This window comes from Enhydra lutris, unplaced genomic scaffold (genome assembly GCF_002288905.1).
Source record: "Enhydra lutris kenyoni isolate GAN:26980312 unplaced genomic scaffold, ASM228890v2 scaffoldscaffold2, whole genome shotgun sequence".
NCBI classification, from domain to species: domain Eukaryota; kingdom Metazoa; phylum Chordata; class Mammalia; order Carnivora; family Mustelidae; genus Enhydra; species Enhydra lutris.
This window is the reverse complement of record NW_019154086.1, coordinates 4,855,476-4,875,212: the sequence shown is the minus strand read 5'-3', so window position 1 is coordinate 4,875,212 and position 19,737 is coordinate 4,855,476. Positions and strand designations below refer to the sequence as shown.

At 45.5% G+C, this 19,737-nt stretch overlaps 1 protein-coding gene across 3 annotated transcripts in view; it reads right to left on the bottom strand.

The window, feature by feature from the left end:
• The window catches only part of LOC111147948 (mannan binding lectin serine peptidase 1), a 62,435-nt gene that overhangs the window by 26,550 nt on the left and 16,148 nt on the right, over nt 1–19,737 (bottom strand). For 2 of the 3 annotated variants that reach the window (XM_022504222.1, XM_022504232.1), the window contains exons 3-7: nt 7,338–7,515; nt 5,603–5,734; nt 3,214–3,410; nt 1,602–1,749; nt 200–318 (exon numbers count right to left, since the gene is read on the bottom strand). In XM_022504222.1, coding sequence (XP_022359930.1) covers nt 200–318; nt 1,602–1,749; nt 3,214–3,410; nt 5,603–5,734; nt 7,338–7,515 — 774 coding nt within the window. Of the gene's footprint in view, nt 1–199; nt 319–1,601; nt 1,750–3,213; nt 3,411–5,602; nt 5,735–7,337; nt 7,612–19,737 lie in introns of those variants that run through there. The other variant, XM_022504242.1, reaches the window with a different exon arrangement.

The following is a 19,737-nucleotide window of genomic DNA, read 5'->3' as shown; positions in this document are numbered from 1 at the left end:
ATTTCCAGAGGTGAAAATCTGGGATGCCTGCTTTGGATTTTCAAAGGACTGGAATTTCTGGAACACGTTGGAAGTTTAAGGGGAAGTTAGGGAATCCTGTGGTGGGACCATGACAAGCTCTGGAAGCCCATCGGCCTTGGGAGGCCCTGGAGCATTCCTCAGGCCTGGTGGCTCTTCCTCCCCCAGCAGGACCCTGTACCTTCAGCACTTTGTAGCCTGTGTCACAGCTGATGAGCACCTGGTCTTTGAAGGAATATGTGGTTTGTAGGGGCTCGATTTTCCCATGGACAGGAGGCTGTGGCTCTGGGCACTCATTCCCTGGTGAGAGCAATGAAAGGACAGTGGGTGAGAAAACAGGGAAAAGTCTGCAACAGGCAGCTGGCCCCTGGGGTGCAAGGTGTGGTGCAGGGGAAACCCACAGAACTGGGTGCTGTGGGCCTGCACCTTCTAGGCCCTGAAGAGTTATTCTGGAAGCTTGAGCAGGTGACTTTCCAACTTGGACCTCTAGTTCCTCATCTGTAAAATGAGGTGGTTGGCCAAACGATTTTGTCATGACTCAGGGTTGAGCAGGATATTAGGTGTCACTGAGTGCAACCCTTGTCTGAGTTTGCCTTTATAACATCTTCCATAGTAGACACCAAACATCTTTTTGTATTCCTACAGTGACAGGGAACTCAATACCTAGCAAACCTTTACCTTTCTTACTAGACTCTAATCAAAGGAACAGTATTTTTCTATTCAACTAAAATCTGTCTCCTTGTAATTTGCTCTTACAGGGCAGAATTTGTCCTCTTGGGCTGCTCAGGATGACTCTAATTGCTTTTTCTCCCCAAGACCATTTTTCAAAGTGTTAGAGAGACTGCGACCATATGCCTCTGAGCTTTCCCTTCCAAAGGCTACCTTGGACAGGATTCCCAGGCCTGAGTTTGCCCCTGACAATTTTTCCTGGACAAACTCTCCCTAGAATTGGACACCAGTGTGATAATGCAGGAAAGATCAGGATATCAGATCTATGAGCTGGATTAGCCACACCCAGCACCCTCTTCTTCCTCAGTTTACTGCAGACTGCTGGGGCAAATGGCTCTCCCAGAGTTTGGGCCAGGACAGGCTGCCTTGGAGTACTGGCGAATGTTGCCTGTGGGTGCTACCAGTCTGTGGCCACAGGCGTCAAACCGCCATGATGAAACATTACGAGCTATGGGCCCACACTCACATCCCTGCCCCAGTCTTGGAGAGAGCTGAACTGGGATGGTTCTCTCCAGGCCCAATGAATCAGTGTGAAAGAGTAGAGTTTAGGAAACAAGGTGGGGTTTTGTTTGTTGTTTTTTTAAATCTGCTTATGTGATTCTGAAGTGTAGTAAGTTTGAAAGCTATGTCTAGTCTAAACCCACCATTATTGCTTCTCTTGTCCCTATTTTATGGATGGGAAACTGAGTCAGGAGAGAGAATGTACCTGGTTCCACACTCCTCTGTAGCAGAGCTGGGGGTCCTGCACAACCCCAGGGGAGTCCCAAGTCTGTACCCCTCATCTCTCAGCCACTGCCCCATGAGGGCTGAGCACAGTGACCAAGCATGACCCACAGAGAGAGAGGCCGTGTTACCTGTCGCCCTGTACGAGAGCCTCCAGCCCCGGTTCTCCCCTGAGTTGTCGCTGCGGAACAGGATCTGGACGCTGTGGCTCTGGGTATTGATGGGTTCTGGGGCTCTCTCTCCACAGAAGGGCCCAAAAACATTTGGACCAGCTTTAATCTATGAGGAGCAAGATGGAGATAAAGGGTTACATCTGAGCAGTGGTAGCAGCTGCTGGGACCATCTCTATACTGCACCCTGGTTTTCTGGAAGCCTCCATATGAACCCCTAGTGTGTTTTTAGTGGGCATCACCATTCACCAAAGAGTTCCATCTCCACTCTCTCATTTACAGATTACAACAATCTTGGTAGTGGATGAGGCAGGCTAATAACTCTCTTCTCAGAGATGAACATTCCAGGCTCAGAAAGGGACAGAGCCCTGTCCAGGGGCATAGGATAGAAAGGGACTCTGCTCTCACAGAATCTGCAGTCTAGTCAAGGATGGCAGGGATGGGGGAGTGGGACTAACAATAAATGACAAGCAAAATAATTACATGCGGTGGCACAAATTATAAAAAATAATCAGGATGATATATACATATAATATAAATATATCCTATATATTTATAATTTATGTGGTAAAATCTGTGTAACCTAATTTATTATTTATATATTAGATTAAACTTTACTTAATTTTGTAATAAAACTTCAAATAGGTGGTCACAGATGGCTTCTTTGGTTGGATTTAAGACATAAGGAAGAGGGGAAAATACTTTCCAGGCAGAGAAAACAGCATATGTAAAGGTTAAGATCAAAGGTGGGAAAGGGCCCAGCAAGTATTAAGAACAGAAAGGAAGCCAGAGTGGCTGAAGCAGAGGGAGTACCATAGCATGAAGTAGGAAAGGCAGGCAAACACCACATGGTGTTGAGGAATTTACATTTACTTCCAAGAACAATCCCAATTTAATCTGGCTTTTATAAAGCTCAGCCTCGAAGCCGTGGAGAGCAGACAATGTAGGGCAAGGGTGGAAACAAGAAAACCAGCTGGAAGCTTTGCAACAGAGATGATGGGGTTTGGCCTGGGGGCCGTCAGTGGGGAATGGAGAGAAGGAAGTAGGCACTATTAGCTGATCTGGATTTTCGGACTCCCAGGCCCAGGTTGTGTCTCTAACTCTTTTTCTTTCCTTCTCCAAGAATCAGGACTCCCAAGCCCTCATCTGGTGACTTCTACAATCCTGGGCGATATCTCTATCTTATCACCCTTATTGTGGATGGGGGGAAAAGTGAAGCCCCATGAAATTAAGTGCCTGGAGAAGGCTTACAGCATAGCTCCTGGGCTACTGTGTGTGGTAGGCAGGATTCTAAGATGGTCCCCATGACCTTCACATCTGGTATTACTTCATGATGATGTCATATAACTTGGCAAAAGGGATTCTTTTAACCAAGAAGTTAGCATTCAATCAGGGAAGATCCCTAGGCTGGATCCGATTAAGCTGGTAGATGCTATTTTAAATAATGACCTTTTGGGAAGCAAGCAGCTTGGTCCCCTATCCTGGGAGAAGATAAAGGGCCAACGATATCAATTTTCCCAATTCAGCCAAGATTTCCCAGCATCCCCAGGGCAAGCGTCCATTGTAGGCTTACCTTGATGTAGTCATAGGGGCAGGACACCTCAGGATGATCCTCAATGTCAAAAATGTCCTCAAACTGCAGGCTGACCATGAAACCCTCCTCTAGCTCTATCGTGTAGAAGCATTCTGAGCTCTTAGGATAAGGGTTGGGGAAGTCAGGGCTGGTGATCACGCCGGTCCTCTGGGTAAAGAGGTTGTCACTGCACTCCACTGTGGGAACATACCAGAGCAAAGTGGCACACCAAAACCAAGCCCACAGCAATCCCTTTCTTATCTGTTACTATATTTTTCCCACTGGTCCTGAGAAGCAATCAGGGAAGGCATCACTATCCCTATTTTATTGATGGGTAGAATTAATTTATCCAAGATCACACACCTAGTAATTTTCAGAGTCAAGGTTCAAAGGCAGTAAGTGTGAAAGCCTTCTCATCAGATTCTCTGGTATTGGTGAGGGGAAAGGAGAGGTCTGAGATGGAAAGGTTTTGAGACAGAGTGGGAGGGAGAATCAAGTGGACCTTCTTTTCTTCTCCCCTCAGCCCAGAACTCCATTCTCTGTTCAAAGTCTTCCTGATCCCTCATCCAACACAGGACCCTCACACATACCCTCACTCTTTGGTGTCTAACCTTGCTGTTTCTCCTCTTGCTGCTGACTACTACCTGACATTATGCAGTATATTCGCTGGTGGATTTTCTTGCCCCCACTAAATTGTAAGTTCCCTGAGCTCAGGGATTCTGCTTTGTTCCCCACTGTAGCTGCAACAAAGGACCCAATGTCCTGGGATCATGGCCATAGCTTAGCCCTGCAAAGGCCCTTTATTGGCCACCAAAACTTTCTCCTTGGGCTGACCCATCTTAAATATGGGATGTCAATCCTTTCTAAGCCCCTATTTATTGTGCTCGTTTGCAAGTGAGAAAACTGGCTCAGAGAGGGGGCACGGTTAACCTGAAGTCCTATAGCTTTGAGCTGCAGAGCATGGTTAAGAGAATCTTGAATCCTCTTGAATCCTCATCTTTTTTCATTTCCTACTCCAAGCACTCTCTGGGGGGTGACATCGCCCCCATGGGGGCTAAAATTGTTTGGGGTTTTTTTGGAAGGATTACTCTTTTTATTCATAATACACCGATGGACAGAGTACATAAACACATATATAGTATTACCTGTGGTATTAAGATTTCACAGCTAGGGGAAATTAGGAAGATAATGTTTAAAAAGTCTCCTGGAGGCAGAGGAGAAACTGAAAACAAAGATTGAGGAGCTCTACTCATTCTCAGCCCTCACTGTACTTAGCATGTAGTAGATACTCAATAAACACCTCCAGAATGAAAAGCAGAGAAAATACAGCCCTCTTGAAGAAACCTCCTGTATGTGCCTGCTTTATAATGATGAGTCACATGGGTTTTGTTTTGTTTTGTCTTGTTTTCCCCTAGAAGCAAGGAAAGCTTTTGAAGGAGGAAGGAAAGGAAGTCTTGCTTCCAGTTTTGCTCTCCTCCAATGATCCCCCACTTGGTTTCCATGAGACCCTCCTAAAACACAGATCCTTACCCTGTAACCATCCATACTAATCTGCTGTCAATGCCCCAGACATGCCACGTTCTATCAGGACTCTGAATTTTTGCAGAAGCTCTTCTCTCTGCCTGAAGCACCCTCCTTTTCCGTCGTCTTCCTTCTCTGCCAAGGGTCACCATCTCTGGGACATGTCTGCTCACTATGCAGTGTAGACTCAGGTAAGATTGTGCCGAGCCCACACTTCTTTTACAGCACTGATTACATTTCGCCATTTTCTTCTGTGGCAATGACCCCACTAGCCAGGGAGGCCCTCAGGGAAAGTGGCTGAAGCCTTCTATTTGTCCATTTCTCCATTGCTGCCCTGCCTGGACGCAACAGCTGGGTGGGCATGTTGACTAGACAGGAAGATGAAGAGAGAAGGAATGGGGCATTTTCTTGCTGTCTCTCTTTGCCTCTCTCTTCCCACATCTTTCCTTTGGACTGAGGTTCTTTTGATCACAGAGGAACTTGGGAGGCCATGGGAGTGAGGAGGAAAAGGAATTGCTGTGTGAGGCCAAGCTCATGGCTCAGAGCACGGGGACCAGGAAACCCAGGTTTTCCCATAACTTGGCCAGACTTGTTACCTACAGTAGGAGAGCATAAATTCCTGCTGCCGAGGAAGAAAGAGGGCCTAGAGGTTAGGGCTTCTCAAATGTGGTCCTTTGGGAACCTGAACCCAGACTTCCCAGCTGGTGGGCATTTCAGCTCCTTCGTCCATGTGGTATCTGAGGCAGAGCTCTCTGGCTTCATTTCTAATTGTTCCTACTCTGTATCTGTCCCTCCTCGGAGCCTCCCCTAATCTTATTGGAAAACATGGCACAGAATGGTGATATGTAGTGTGATCCCTGGGCCCCACCTCGGCAGGTCCTGTTGTCTGTGTGGAGGAGGTAGCCAAAGCGGCAGGAGCAGTAGTAGCCGCCGATGTAGTTATGACAATAGTGGTCACAGGACAGCTCCTCGTCCTCCCGCTCAGTGCACTCGTCCACATCTGCAGGGCAATCAATCCATGTGTGAGGATGAAGACGACAGCCACCATCTACAGAGCACGTTGTATGGGCCACTCCCTGTGCTAGCTTCACATAAAGCCCAGAAGTAGCCATTGCTTCCCTTTACAAATGAGGAAACTGGAACTCAGAGCAGCACAAGGCAACTTACCCAAGATGGCAGAGAGCCAGGTTCAAGGCCAGGCAAGCTGAGTCCTCATGGTGCCAGTACCCTTTAATGCTTGTGGTAATAACAAGCAGGACTGTTACCCTCTTACCATTCACATTCCACAGATGATGAAACAGAGACTTGGGGCCTTTAAAGAACTTACTCCACATCACAGAGATGGTAAGTGGTGGAGTCAACATTCACAGCCAGGGAGGCTGGCTCCAGAGCTCACTCTTCACGTCTAGTCCATGCTGCGCCTCTCTCTCTACGTCACTTCCCTCAGCAGTGGAAATGTAAACATTAAAACGTATGTTCTCAACCCGATTTAAGGATTTAATGGTATATTATTCCCCAACAGATACAGGAATGGCCAAAAGGCACATGAAAAAATGGTTGACATCATTAGTCACCAGGGAAATATAAGTCAAAACCATAATGAGGTACCACTACATATCCCGCCAGAATTTTAAATTTTAAAAATTGAAAAATTGACAGCATCAAACCCTGATACATTGGTGAAGGAATATAAAATGGTACAAAAATCCTTTGGGAAAGGTCTGGCAATTTCTTGTAAAATTAATATATAGTCCTTCCCTATGACCCAATAATACTACTCCTAGATATTTACCCAATACAAGTGAAAACATATGTCCAGAAAAAGGCTAGTACAGGAAACCTCTTTAATGAGAACCTCTGTAATGAGAGCCAAAGAATGGATAGAGCGCAGGTGTCCATCAGTGGAAGAATGGATAAACAGATTGTAGAATATTCATACAATAGAAAATTGCTCTGCCAGGAAAGGAACGAATTATCAATGTGTTGCAACATGACCGAACCTCAGAAACTTTATCCTGAGTAAAAGAATCCTCACTTCCAGAATATATTTTGTGTATGTTCATTTATATGAAGTTTCAGAAGAGGCAACACTAATCTATGTTGGAAAAAAAATTGGAACAGTTGTTGCCTCTAAGGGAGATGGGAGCAGAATGTGATTGGGAAGGAATGTAAGGGAATTTTTCTGGGTTAATGGTTAAGTTCAATATCTTATCAGGGGTTTGGGTCACATACAAATAAATTTCTCAAAAATCAACAAGTGTGCTTAGGCTTGTACATTTCATTGAATAAAAATTTTACATTCAAAGAAAGAAAATTGTAGATAGGTATTGCTCTTCACCAAAATGATTTGCATGCTAAAGTATTTAGGAAAAAGTGTACTGCTGTCTGTAATTTACTTTGAAATGCAGCAAAAAAGATGGATTGATGGATAGATAGAAGATAAATGGGTAGATATGTGATAGAGCAAATGCAGTAAGACATTAATGGCAGAATCTCCATGGTGAGTATGTATGTGTTCCTTGTGAAGAAGAGAGCTTATGGTACTTTTAGTTTTTAGAGAGAAAGGGAGACCTGGGGATGAGCCATCCACTTCTGCAACTTACCCACGGCCATGTAGTGGGCATCAAAGCCTGTGAATCGCTCCTCATTGGAGAAATCTGACCGGAAGGTGATGGACATGAAGGAGCCGGGGGAGAACACGACTTCCTGGCCAGGGGTCTGCTCTGTGTCTGTAGTCTCCTGGCCACAGAACGTTGCCAGCACCTGCTCTTCTGTTTCTACCTTTGGGGTCAAAGAGAGAGGGAACAAGATAAGTAGCTTCCCAAATTAACTTCCCTGCTGGTCTCCAGGAGAAAAGAGGGAGAGCCTTCCCATGAGTACACCAGGCAGGCTGAGAAACCCAGAGAAAGGGGATGCAAGATTCTGGGACTTGAGGAATCACGCAGTATGGGTTAAGTCTATGTGCCCGTTTAGTCGGTGCTTCATTCACTTATATAAGTCCATCAGAAGTAGCTTGACATCTGTCATTCCTATAGACAGCAAAATGGCTTATTTATTGAAAATAACTCAATATTTAGAATTCAGAAAGAGTTAGAGAACCTCACGGGTAGATTCCATATGCAACAGAAACTGACCACATTTCCAAAGAAGAGAGACGAACTGCAGGTCAGTCACTGAGCATTCAGTGGGTGCCTGCCTGTGAGCAAAGCATGGGAGCTGTGCATGCGGAGACAGGGTTTAGATGGACAGAAACACACACACAGGGATATTGTACAGTGCGACAAGGGCTTCAGCGGGAACACAAGCACTGGGAACGCGCACTTCGGAAGGAGATGAAAGATCCCATCAGAATGGAAACTGCAGGAGAGCGGACACTGTTTTCTTTGCAGATGCGTTTTCAGTGCCTGGAGGTGGAGGTGGAGGGAGACCTGGCGCATAGCAGTTACCCAACAAATGTTTGTTGTCAAGAACTAAAATTTGAGGGCTGTTCTGAGAACAATGAGAAGCCAGGGAGTCTGTGGGGATTATAGAAGGAGAAGTACATTGCAGGATAGGTTGAAATGAGATTATGACTGAGCTGCTTATGCTCTCTCTCAGATAAATAAATAAATCTTAAAAAAAAAAAGATGACCGAGCTTGAATACCATAATAATGCTGTGTGACTCTTCCTTCTGTGAGTAAAGGAAAGACACGAAAATGTCTGAAAAGGGAAATTGAGTAAATAGAACTATATTTAATAGGTGGTCTTCATAATTCAGGAATGACTGGAATCTTCTCTGAAATGGTTGTGTTTGTGTTAAGACTCAGAGGCAAAAATGACCTATTTGCTGAAAGAATTCCCTACTTTGGAAGAGCCGGAGGCCCTGTGTAAATTCAGAGACCCAAGTACAGATACTGAACTGGTTGCATAAGCTGACATTGTATGAGTTTGGTTTGGGAAGCGTGATATAGTAGCTGGTTGGTATATGTATTTGACTATGTATGCATACTTGGTCTACCTACCACTGTATCATTTACACTAACTGGCTTCTTTAGAGGTTGTGTTTGTGTTGGCAACCTCTAGATTAACATTTTAGCCAAGATGCATGAGAAAATCTCTTAGCTAGAATGATCCTGCTGCCTTTCAAAGTCATTAAAGGAAAGTTCTCAAAGGCTCTGCCTATCTCTAGTAGCTTCTAATGCATTCATTGTTTTGTTCATTAGCTTAGTATGTCAGAAGTATCTTGACATTTGACACTTCTGTTTTGAAACTAATGATTTATTTATTTAAGATAAGTGGAAGTTTTAAAGAAAAACAATTTGCCTTGGCAACAAAGCACAAGGACAATTAATCACTAACTTTGGGAACTGAAGTGTAAACAGAAGATGAGATCATGGCTTTGCTGTTTATTTCTCTTCTCTGCAGATACTGGCCAAACTCACACCAGCCTTATTACTGTAGACTGTACCTATCTGCACACAGTCACTTCTTCGACCACCATGGCTGGTTTATTATTTTGGTTATCTGAGTTTTCCAGATAGCTGAAGTTTTATCTGACTATAACTAATTTATTATTATTATTATTATTTGATGTAATGCTTTTTAAAGTGCTTTATTTTTTCAAAAAATTATTTATTTATTTGAGAGAGAGAGTGAGCAAGAGAGGAGAGAATACGAGAGGGGGGAAGCAGCAGAGGGAGAGGGAGAAGCAGACTCTCCACTGCACAAGTGCCAGATGTGGGACTTGATCCCAGGACCCCGGGATCATGACCTGAGTTGAAGGCAGGTGCTTAACCAACTGAGCCACCCAGGCCCCCCTTTCAAAGTGCTTTATACAAATCCCTGCTTTCTTAGGTGAAACATGCTAACCCTTTTTGGTGATCCAGGGACATTATTATGAATGTCAACCACCTTGGGGATATCGTGTTGTGTCATGTTACCTGCCCTGCATGGAACAACCCCAGACCATAATGCCTTTGCAATTCTTCTGTCTCCCTTATATAGTGTTTTATTTTGTGTCTTTTTTTTTAATCAGTTTGTTAACTGAAATGTGTTGTAAAATAGAAATTAGTTAAGCTGCTCTTATTAGAACTTAATAAAAATAAGACTAAGTAGGTTTAGAGTGAAGGCTTAAAATAGGCATGAAGGGGAGACCACTGTCTTGGTGACTTCTATTTTGGAGTAGTATAAGGTAGATAGACCTGGCAGTTGGAGGTCCTGGGCCTGTTCCTGACTACCGTAAACTGTTCCATGACTGCCTGCTCTCTAGTTCTCAGCTATCCACCTGGTAGAGCAGGGGTTTGAACTAGCTGAGCTATATATCCTCTTCCAATCTGACGTACTGGTATTCTAACAAGTCATCATGCCCGTACATTCAATAGGCCAACTAGAAGATGGTGAGCAGGAGTTTCAACACACTGATTGCTTTCTTTTGAAGAACTCGATGAACTTGAAATTCTTCGTGATCTAGAACCATGTAATACCAAGCCAGCTACTTAATGAATAGTGATGCCTTGAGCATTAACACTTCCAGACTCGACAGCTTCCTTTCTGTATTTTGATATCCCCAAAGTTTCTGTAGAGTGGACACTTTCCATGTAGCTACTCTCTGTAGTACCAACCAGAGGTAACATGGAGATCTGTGATAATAAACTCTCTTGTAACTTGCAGGATAAAGGACATTTTCATAATGGCAGATAAACAGTCATCACATGCAGAGCCACACTATTGCAGAGAACAGGTAAGCATGTTCTGGCTGAGGCCTATGGAAAATCTGAGCCATCTCTACCTTTAGGAGCAGGGAAGAAAAGGCTCTGGAAGCTTAGGAATTCAGCCTGCAGCTCAGAATAGAGTCTTAGAATATCAGAGCTGGGAAAGAGGGACATTTAAAAGTTATTTCAACCCCCCTCCAGAGGAAACTGAGGTCCAAAGACGGCCAGTGACTTGCTCAGGAGTAGAGAGATAACCACAAGCATTTCCTGATATCAGTTTTGCTGTTGGAACTCTTCTGACCCAGAAGAAAGGAACCCACCAACCCAGAGAGTACATGACAAAAGACATAGGCACTTTGCCAAAACAACTTTTCTGGCTCAAGGGCCTCTTCAAACTTTATCTTGGGTGCATGGACTGTCTCCCAGAGAGGATGTGGCTCAGTGACAGCTCCTACCCAGACAGGGGTGGGGGGGGTCACTGACCTTGGTTAATATTTGTAGTCCCTGTTATGAATTATAAAATTCTACAGAAATCATTTACCTCGATTACAAGCAGAAGATTGAACCCTTGCTTCTGTTTGGACTGTCTCATTTCTAGGGTCATCATATTAACATGATGGAGAGAAGTACCTTATCAAATGAAGACATGAAATTCATAATAGAGAACCATCTGGCTGGGGATCACAGACTCTTCATTTTTCTATTTCTTATTATGGGAACCATATCCTTTCAGGCTATTATCATTTAGGGTGCCAACACATGGATGCATGTCCTCAATTTGTGTTCTTTCAACTCAATTCAAAAGTACATATATATATACCAAATTCTGTCTGGACTATAGTGTGGAGGATGCCAAAAATTATTTATTTGTTGCATGAGCTTAAAGAGCAAGTCCCCTGCCTTGAGGAAAGTGAAATTTAGTAGGAGAATAATATAAATGCTCAAGTGGGTATGTGTTAGGGAATTGTCAGGTCATAGTTATTGCAGTGAAAGATAGGAAGCCCCAGGGGGTCAAAGAAGGAAAAAAAATGACATTGAGCTGAAGGAAATCATAAAACATTTAGGAAAAAGAGAATGTTCTTCGAGCTGAGGCCTGAAAGATGAATAGGACTCAAGGAGATGGAAATAGTAGGTGGAGGGCAGGCAGTAGCTCTCATGCTGAGGGAATAGTGAAATCCGAGAGGTAGTCAGGGTCTCAACTGTCCCTTCCTCCCCACTACCACCTGCCATAGGAAAGGGGTTCTGTTGAGGACAGGGAGCTGGGAAGAGAGATCTAAGGAGAAGAAGCCAGAGTCTGTTTTCTATGAATTTTCACCTGTATAAACCGCACAAACCTTGGCAAAACTAAGGCAGGGCAGTAGACACGTTGGCCCAATTTCTGTGGGAGGATAGCTGCGGCTGCTCTCCACATGTCTGTAAAGTCATTTCATCAGAGTTGAACAGATACACTGACAGCTATCTACCAGTCCTTGGAGCAATGCATGGAGAAGGTAGCTCAGGAATGATGGTTCTCATTTTATTTTACCTTTGTATTTTATTTTTTGAAAGATTTTATTTATTTGACAGAGAGAGAGAGCGAGCCAGAGAGAGTACAAATGGGGAGAGGAGTAGAGGGAGAAGCAATCTCCCCACTGAGCAGGAAGCCCAATGTGGGGCTCCATCCCAGGACCCTGGGACCATGACCTGAGCTGAAAGCAGACGCTTAACCGATTGAGCCACCCAGATGCCCCTGTTCTCATTTTATAATGGGAAGCCTTGAAAGTCACATGATTTAAACGAATCAGGCCAGGTCATTATCTACCGAGTAGTGACTTCAGGCCAATAACTGCAGCATCCTAATTCCCTAACCAATAACCTCCTTCTCCTTCAAGGCTTGAGGCAAACAAACAAAGGCTGTACTACAGACCCAGAAACCTCAAGGCTTTGCTTGTCAGTGTCCCCAGGCTATATCCTGGATCTTCTCTGACATCTTCTCTGGGCCTTTGAAGAACTTCTCAGAATTAATGTAGTCAGATAGTCATGGAGTGTCTTGGATTGTGCTGCTGTCAATTTAGTTAATCTGGAAACTACATTCCCCAGAATCTCCTTTCCTGTATAGTTCTGGAGTAGAGTTGGCCAAAGGAGACACTTGCATGAGTTAGGACACAATGGTCCTTACTGTCTGAAGGTTGTTTTTGTGATCACACACAGAGATGGACAGATGTAGATGTGCCCGATAGGTTCCAGCTTGTCCTCACTCTCCTCCACTCTGCATCCATCACTGCTGGAAACTGCTGCTCTGATGACCAGCAGTGACCTAGACCTATCACCAGATGCTTGTACATGGACCCACTGAGGTAGGAGCTGCTCAAAGCCAACAACTGCTCACAGAACCCTCCCCGCTGGCCCCCCTTCACAGGCCCACTTTGGCTCCTTAGATGGTCTTGAATTCTCACATTCCCCAGAAGATGCCAACATCTCCCCCCATGCCAGGGCTTCAGGAGCTGATTAGTGACTATGGTCCTCCAACGACCCAGCCCCACCCTTCACTGCCACAGCGCCTCCTCTAGTCACGTGATTTCTGATACCCAAAATAGCCATTACCTCACATTGTTCACAGATGCTCTGCTTTTCCTCATGGAACTCTGGCTGGTACAGTTACTGGAATCAGAAGTCCGGTACTATTGTAACAAACAATTAGGACCCGTGGCTTGGGTTTTGGATTGGCAGGAAGTAGAGGCTGAAAAAGCAGGGACAAACAGCTACAGGAAGCTTGCAAGGGCGACCTGAGTCATGTAGTGGTAAAATGTTTGACACAACTTGCACGTGGCAACATAGAAGGTAGAAAAACGTACACACTAAGCTTGTGGCTCTGCTTAGGAGATCTCTAGGCAATGTTGAAAGTGTCAGTATGTGTTTCTAGCTGTATATGACAAGGTACTTCAGGAAGAAGTAGGTCTTAAGTGTGCAAGCCTTGTGACTTGCTTTGACAAAAGGCATGTGGCATGTGGAGATGGGGTGCTGCTTCCAAGGGGCCCTGTAGCCTTTGAGGCATCAGGGGGCCTTGTAGCCCTTTTCCATGTGGAATATAGCCCTGGGGCCTCCATGTGAGGAAGCCCTGCCAGGCCTACTGGAGAAGCGAAGGTCACATAGGGCAGAGACGAATCATCCCAATTGAGGTCTCAGACCAACCAGATGACAGCTACCACCAACTGCCAGATAGGTGAGTGAGGCCATCTTGGACCTTCCAGCTTCAGTCAAGCCTCTACTGGAATGGCCTCTCGCAAATCCAGCCAAAGGACCATCCTGCTAAGCCTAGCCCAAACTTCTGACCAGAGGACCTGAGCAAATAAAACGGATGTTGTTTCAGCTACCGAGTTCTAGAGTGGTTTGTCACACAACAATAGATATGCTATGGGGTGAGGAAACAATTTGCGACAAAGGGAAAGACTGAGATTCTGAACGGACACTTGGAGAATTTCAATCTCGTGGGTTCTTCAGGCCTTGAGAGTTACTTAGTCTAACTTCTTTTCTACCACACCCTTATCAAAAAACCATGCAACCTTTTCATGATTGATTGCAAAGATGAGACCCTCACTAACTTCTAAGATGGATCAGGCTGTTTGAATTATCCTTGACTTGGAAAATTCTCTCTTGGCTCCCTATCTAGGAAAATAACTTAGGGGAAGACATTCCAAGTGTGGGAAAAATTTTCGTGAACAAAGATATGTAGAGCAGTCATGTATAATGATAGAAATTCAGAAACAATGTAAATATTCCATTTTGGGGAGGGGGAACAGTTAAATTCACCTCGATTTAGTAAATATTAGGCAGCCATTATTTATCACATTAATGGAGAATTTACAAAGATCTGGAAGCTTTATTAGTAGGTTATATTAAGCAAAAAAGGAAAAAAAAAGCCATATACATGGTGAAGTCACAACTACGTAGAAGGTATGCTTTGAAAATAAAAAGAAGAAGAATCGGAGCAAACTGTTAGTTGAACTAACAGTTTGAACTAAGAATTGAATGGCTAGTTGAACTACAGATCTTTCTTTTTTCTCTGTTTTTATATTTTAAAAGTATTTTAAAAAGAAACCTGGACCCACAACCACTTCCCTCTAGCTTCTGTCAATGATTAGTTTAGGTCAACAAACAGGGGGCACACAGGAGGGACAACTAACCCAGCTTGGAAGCTCAGCGCCGGTTTGTGGGCCCTCTGTCTCTCATATCCACCAGAGTCTCTGGTATGGGACTCCTCTTTACTCTGTCACTACCTAACATTTCTTCTAGCCCCTGGGTCCCAACAGAGCTGAAAAAGACATGACGATCTCTGCTTTATTTCCACAAAATTATACGATGAAAAATGAAATTCTGATAAAACAATCAAGAAATTCATAATAACTAACATTCACATACAGCAATGCATGGAAAAGAGGGCCTCCTGTCAGGAAACGGTCTTTGTGATCATGAAGTCCAAGGAGGGGGTCAGTGGGTGGGGTGAAAATGAATGGGTGAAGAGAGACAGAAGAGTCCCTTAGTGTGGAGTTCATGAAGAGTTTGTAGGAAAGAAGAGGAAGGAGAAAGAACGAGAGAGAGAGAGAGAGAGAGAGAGAGAGAGAGAGATGGAGGTGGGAGGGATTGGGCATTTAAGACTTTGCGGTAAGAACATCTCTGCTCTGTTTTGGTTTCTCAAGAGAGTGAGTTGAATTATGAATTGCTTTGAATTTTTAAAGTTTTCTGTTTACTGAAAACCCCTTACTGAGACTGGATCATGAGAGACTTCATCGTATTATGAGTCATGCATGAGTCTTCACCAATTGTTAGATGCTGGGAAAATCACTGAAACTCTCTGTGTTGTAGGTTGAATTGTGTCCCCCTTCTCTGAAGGATATAGTTATATCTGAAGGATGTAGATATATCTGAAGGATATAGTCCAGGCTTAACCCCTGGAGTTGACTCCATCTTATCTGGAAATAGGGCCTTGCAGATGTAATCAAGGTAAGATGACATCATGCTGGCTGGACCATTAGGGGGACCCTAATCCAGTGACTGGTGTCCTTATGAGAGGGACATTTGTTCACAGGGATACATGCAAAGCCAAGTGTAGGGAGAGGCAGAGATTGAAGACATGCATACACACTGGGGAGTGCTAAAAATTGTAAACAACCACCAGAAAGCTAGAAGCGGCAAGGAAGGGTTCTTCCCTAGAGCCTTCCGAGCCTTCAGGGCACAGCCCTGCTGACACTTTGAAATGAGACTTCAGCCTCCAGCATTGTGACCAAATACATTCCTGTTATAAGGCGCCTCATTTTTGGTACTATGTGATGGCAGCCCTAGGACATGGATACACTCTGGATGTAGGTTTTCTCATCTGTGACACAGGGACAGCAATAGTGTTAATATCACAGGACTGTTGTGAACATGACATGAGCTAATACTTGTGAAACTTAGAAGGGCCCCTGGGATCTAGACAGCACTCAGTACCTCAGTGAGAAGAGCACGATGGCTGAGATCTGGTCATCAAGCTGACCCCCTGCTAGGTGGGCAAGGATAATTCCCCAGTGTGAAGAAGAACGAGAGACTGGAACTGTCCCCGGATCCCCTCTGGTTTCCAGGTTCCACTCCTTCATTCCTAATCTCACTGAAGTCATCAGCACAGACTTCCTGTCCTATGAGGACCCGAGAGTCCAGGCTGATGGTGGAAAGGGAACTCGAGAGCTGTCACAGTCTGGCCACTGCATTTGGGAGGTGGCATTTGTCTTGGGTTCCTTTGGCCCTCTGAGGAGCCTCTTGGCAATCCTGGGAGGTGGGGGACACCTGATACTGATTTCACAGAGGAATGGGAGGGATCTCTAAAATCTTCTATCCCACAAGAGAATTTAAGTCCAGGAATCTCCTCACTTCCCTGTATTTCAAAAGATTGCTCTAGATGTGGGAATTTATTTAGGCCAGTGATTCATTCATAGCCCTGGGCCCAGGACTTATGACTCACAAGGGAGTGCTATGTGCTCTGGGGGTCACCCTCCTGCTAAGTCTATCATCTCCAGGGACTGGCCCAGGGCTCCACAGCCCAATCTTGCTAGGTTACTGACTTGCCCAGATTTCAGTTAAAGATTATGAGAAGGAGCAAATTAAAGTTACTGGATTCCAAATGAGAGGCTGGGACGAGGGGAAAAAGGAGATGTGTGTGTGCATGTGCATGTTGTATACTGCATTCCAGAAGCTCTTGAAGGCCATAGAAGTAAAAATAGCACAGATGGTGGGTCTAAGACTCAAGATGACCTCATGTGAGAGGGGCTGGAGGTTGATGCTTCGATTTGGGCCAAGTCATTTTGCTGTAAGGCTACTAATAATAACAGTAATCCTAGTAGTAGTCATCTCCCTCCTCTGTGTGGAACTTTGCAGCAGACAGGTATGTTCACCTTCTTTATTACATTTGCTTCTGATGGTAGTCTTGCAATGAATGCATTTCAGGCAGACATTGTGATTCTGGGCCCAGACAGGTGACGTGAGTCCCCAAGGAAACACAGCCTAGGAGTGGCAGACCTGAGACAAAATCCTGATGGTCAGACTTCTAGCCCTGGCCCAGTAACTGGAATCAGAGAACCATAGAAGTTCAGAGATAGAAAGGATATGAAAGGCTAAGAAGGCTAACAAGGCTCTTTTCTGTCTTAGATGGGCTAAGTGAGACTCAGTGAAGTGAAGTGATTGGCTCAAAGTCACAAGGCACGGTTAATGGCAGAACCAGCTCAGGGCCCAGGTGTATGATAGTCCCAGTACAGTGTTCTTATTTACGTGTTAATCAGAGTAAAAAGCTCCTAACAGAGCTGGGATGAGGCCCTAAGAAGGTATTGTGTCCATGCAAATGCTGGACACCATTAACAGTGTGGGGCCTGAGCCATGGGGCCGGCAGGTCCTTGGAGTCCAAGACTCCCACTGCTCCCGGGAAGGACGGCCCTTTTGTAGGGAGGGGTCTGGACAGAAAAGGGGATGGTGTCCAGGCAGCAGGAGCAAGGGGAGAAAAAGAGGGCTGACAGGGAGGGGTCTCTGAGAGCCTGGGAAGCGGGCGTCCCGCAGGTGGGAAACTGGCAGTGCCCACCGTCCCAGGGGAGCGAGACTGAGGGGGGTGGGCGGGAGAGTCTGGGAACGGGCTGGGCAGGAGGGCCAGGAAGGATTCACTCTCCCTGGCTTGTGAAAGACTCCCCACCCCGTGCCTTCTGGGACTTCGGAGCCAAGCTCATTCACATGCAAATCCCCTCAGGGACTAGGAGGCTGGGCCTCAGACTGTTGAGCGCTGGAGAACAGTCCAAAGACAAGAAAACACAGCCGTGTTGTGTTCTTCGGCAGCTGAGGCAGCCTGGCTCAAGGTATGTCACCGTCGGGACGGGCTGAAAGCAGTGATTGAGTAAGAGCTGAGGGCAGTGAGAGGACCTGCCCCAGGCCAGTGTTGCCAGGCAGAGTTCCCAGGAATGTGCGAGCTGGCGTGTTCCCCTGCCACCACCGCCACCAAGGACCCTGTTCAGCCCCAGCCCAAATGAACATCCTCAGATCTTCACGTGGAAACCCTCACAGAGCGCCGGAATAAGGACCAGATGACCTGGTGTCTGGTTCCCGCTCTGCCCCTCATAGCTCATGGGTCACTTGTCACTTGGACCTCTGCAGACAGTAGTATGCCGACGCTGGCTTGTCCCAGTTTATAAGCACAAACTGTCAACTTCTGCTGTTAAACACAGCCATCATTCGAAATTGGGGTTCATAAAGTTGCAATTCATTAAATTGCACTAAAGACAAATTATACAAAACTCATCCCCTCCTATTTTTAGCGTTTGGCTATTATCTCTGGCTCGAGGTAATGACCGTCTAGCATGTCTGAATGGTGAGGGGTGTGTTACTGTGCACCCTATCTCCTCCCCAGGCCAGAGCCAATTGTTAGTCATTTGTAAGCCCACCACCATCTTTGGGCCTCTGTGGGGCACAGTATATAATATTGTCCTCTGAGAGTCAAGAGGTCATGGAACATGGCATGGAAAGAGCTTGTAAAGTCTGTCATTCATTGCCTGTCGCGACTGAGCAGGGGTCTTATCTCCCACCCCCAGTGGTGATCTGGTCTTCCTTTCCTGCTCCCTATCTGCACTGCACTTCTCATCCTTGTCCCCCCCTGCTCCAGTCACACTGCCTGCGCTTCACACTTGCTGCTCTTCACACACACCAGCCACTTGCCCACCTCGGGGCCTTTGCACTGGCTGTTCCCTCTGGTTGGAAGGGTTTTCCCCAGAAAGCCACGGGGCTAACTTCCTCAACTTCTTCAAGTCTTTGCTCAAATGTCACCCTGTCAATAAGGACTACCCTAACCAACATATTTAAATCACAGCCTTCACCTCTCCTCACACAGTCCCTCTTTACTCTGCTCTTTTGAATTTCTTTGGCTACCACCTTACTTCTCACTGTTTACATTCTCTGTGGATTGTGTTTAGTATTTATTATGTTTCCCCCAGTGCAACATAAACATATACGAAGGAATTTTTGTATGTTTTAATTACTGCTGTACTCTAAGCTCCAGTAAATAGTAGGCATCCAATAAATGCTAAATAAATGAATAAACCAATACCTCCCGTTCTCTACCTTTTCCCTTACGAGCACACCAAAGGAAATTCAAGCTCTGGTTTTTACCGAGGTCAATCAGAGAGCAGCCTGTGTCCACATAAGCATGAAGATTTGCACACCAGGTGCACTGGGACCCCGGGGCTGGTGACCCCAGTGGTCAGCCAAACAAGCTGTCTCTATCTAAAAAACAAACAAACAAACAAAAACAAAAACCAACCAACCAACCAACCAACCAAACAAACAAACAAACAAAAAAACAAACTCCCACTTCACACTCATCTGAGCTCACCCATGTGTTCTGCCCCAGCGCTGGGACCTTCCTTCTGTTTTCCATCACCCAGAGCCTGTGCTGTTTGCACTTCCTGCCTAAAATGAGCTTTGGTCACACTTTTCTGAAGCTCATTTCCACTTCCTCATTTCCATAAGCCTAGAATCAGAACCCGCTATCTCAGGAGGGGAAGAATCCCCCTAGGGACTACATCCAAAATTCATGAGAAACATCTTTCCTTTTCTTGTTTCCTTCAGGGGCAAAGGCTGCCTGTCTACCCCCAGAGAATTAGCAGAGCTGCTGCAGTCGCTGGGGTCAGCCACAGCCTGAAGGTCGAGGGCATGTTCTGAGTAAACACAGAGCACTGCGCAGAAGTTTGGAGCCTGGGGGTCAGGGGAGTCAATCTTGGAGCAGGGCCCTGGGATGGACTTATCTCTCAATAACAGAGCAGGAAACAG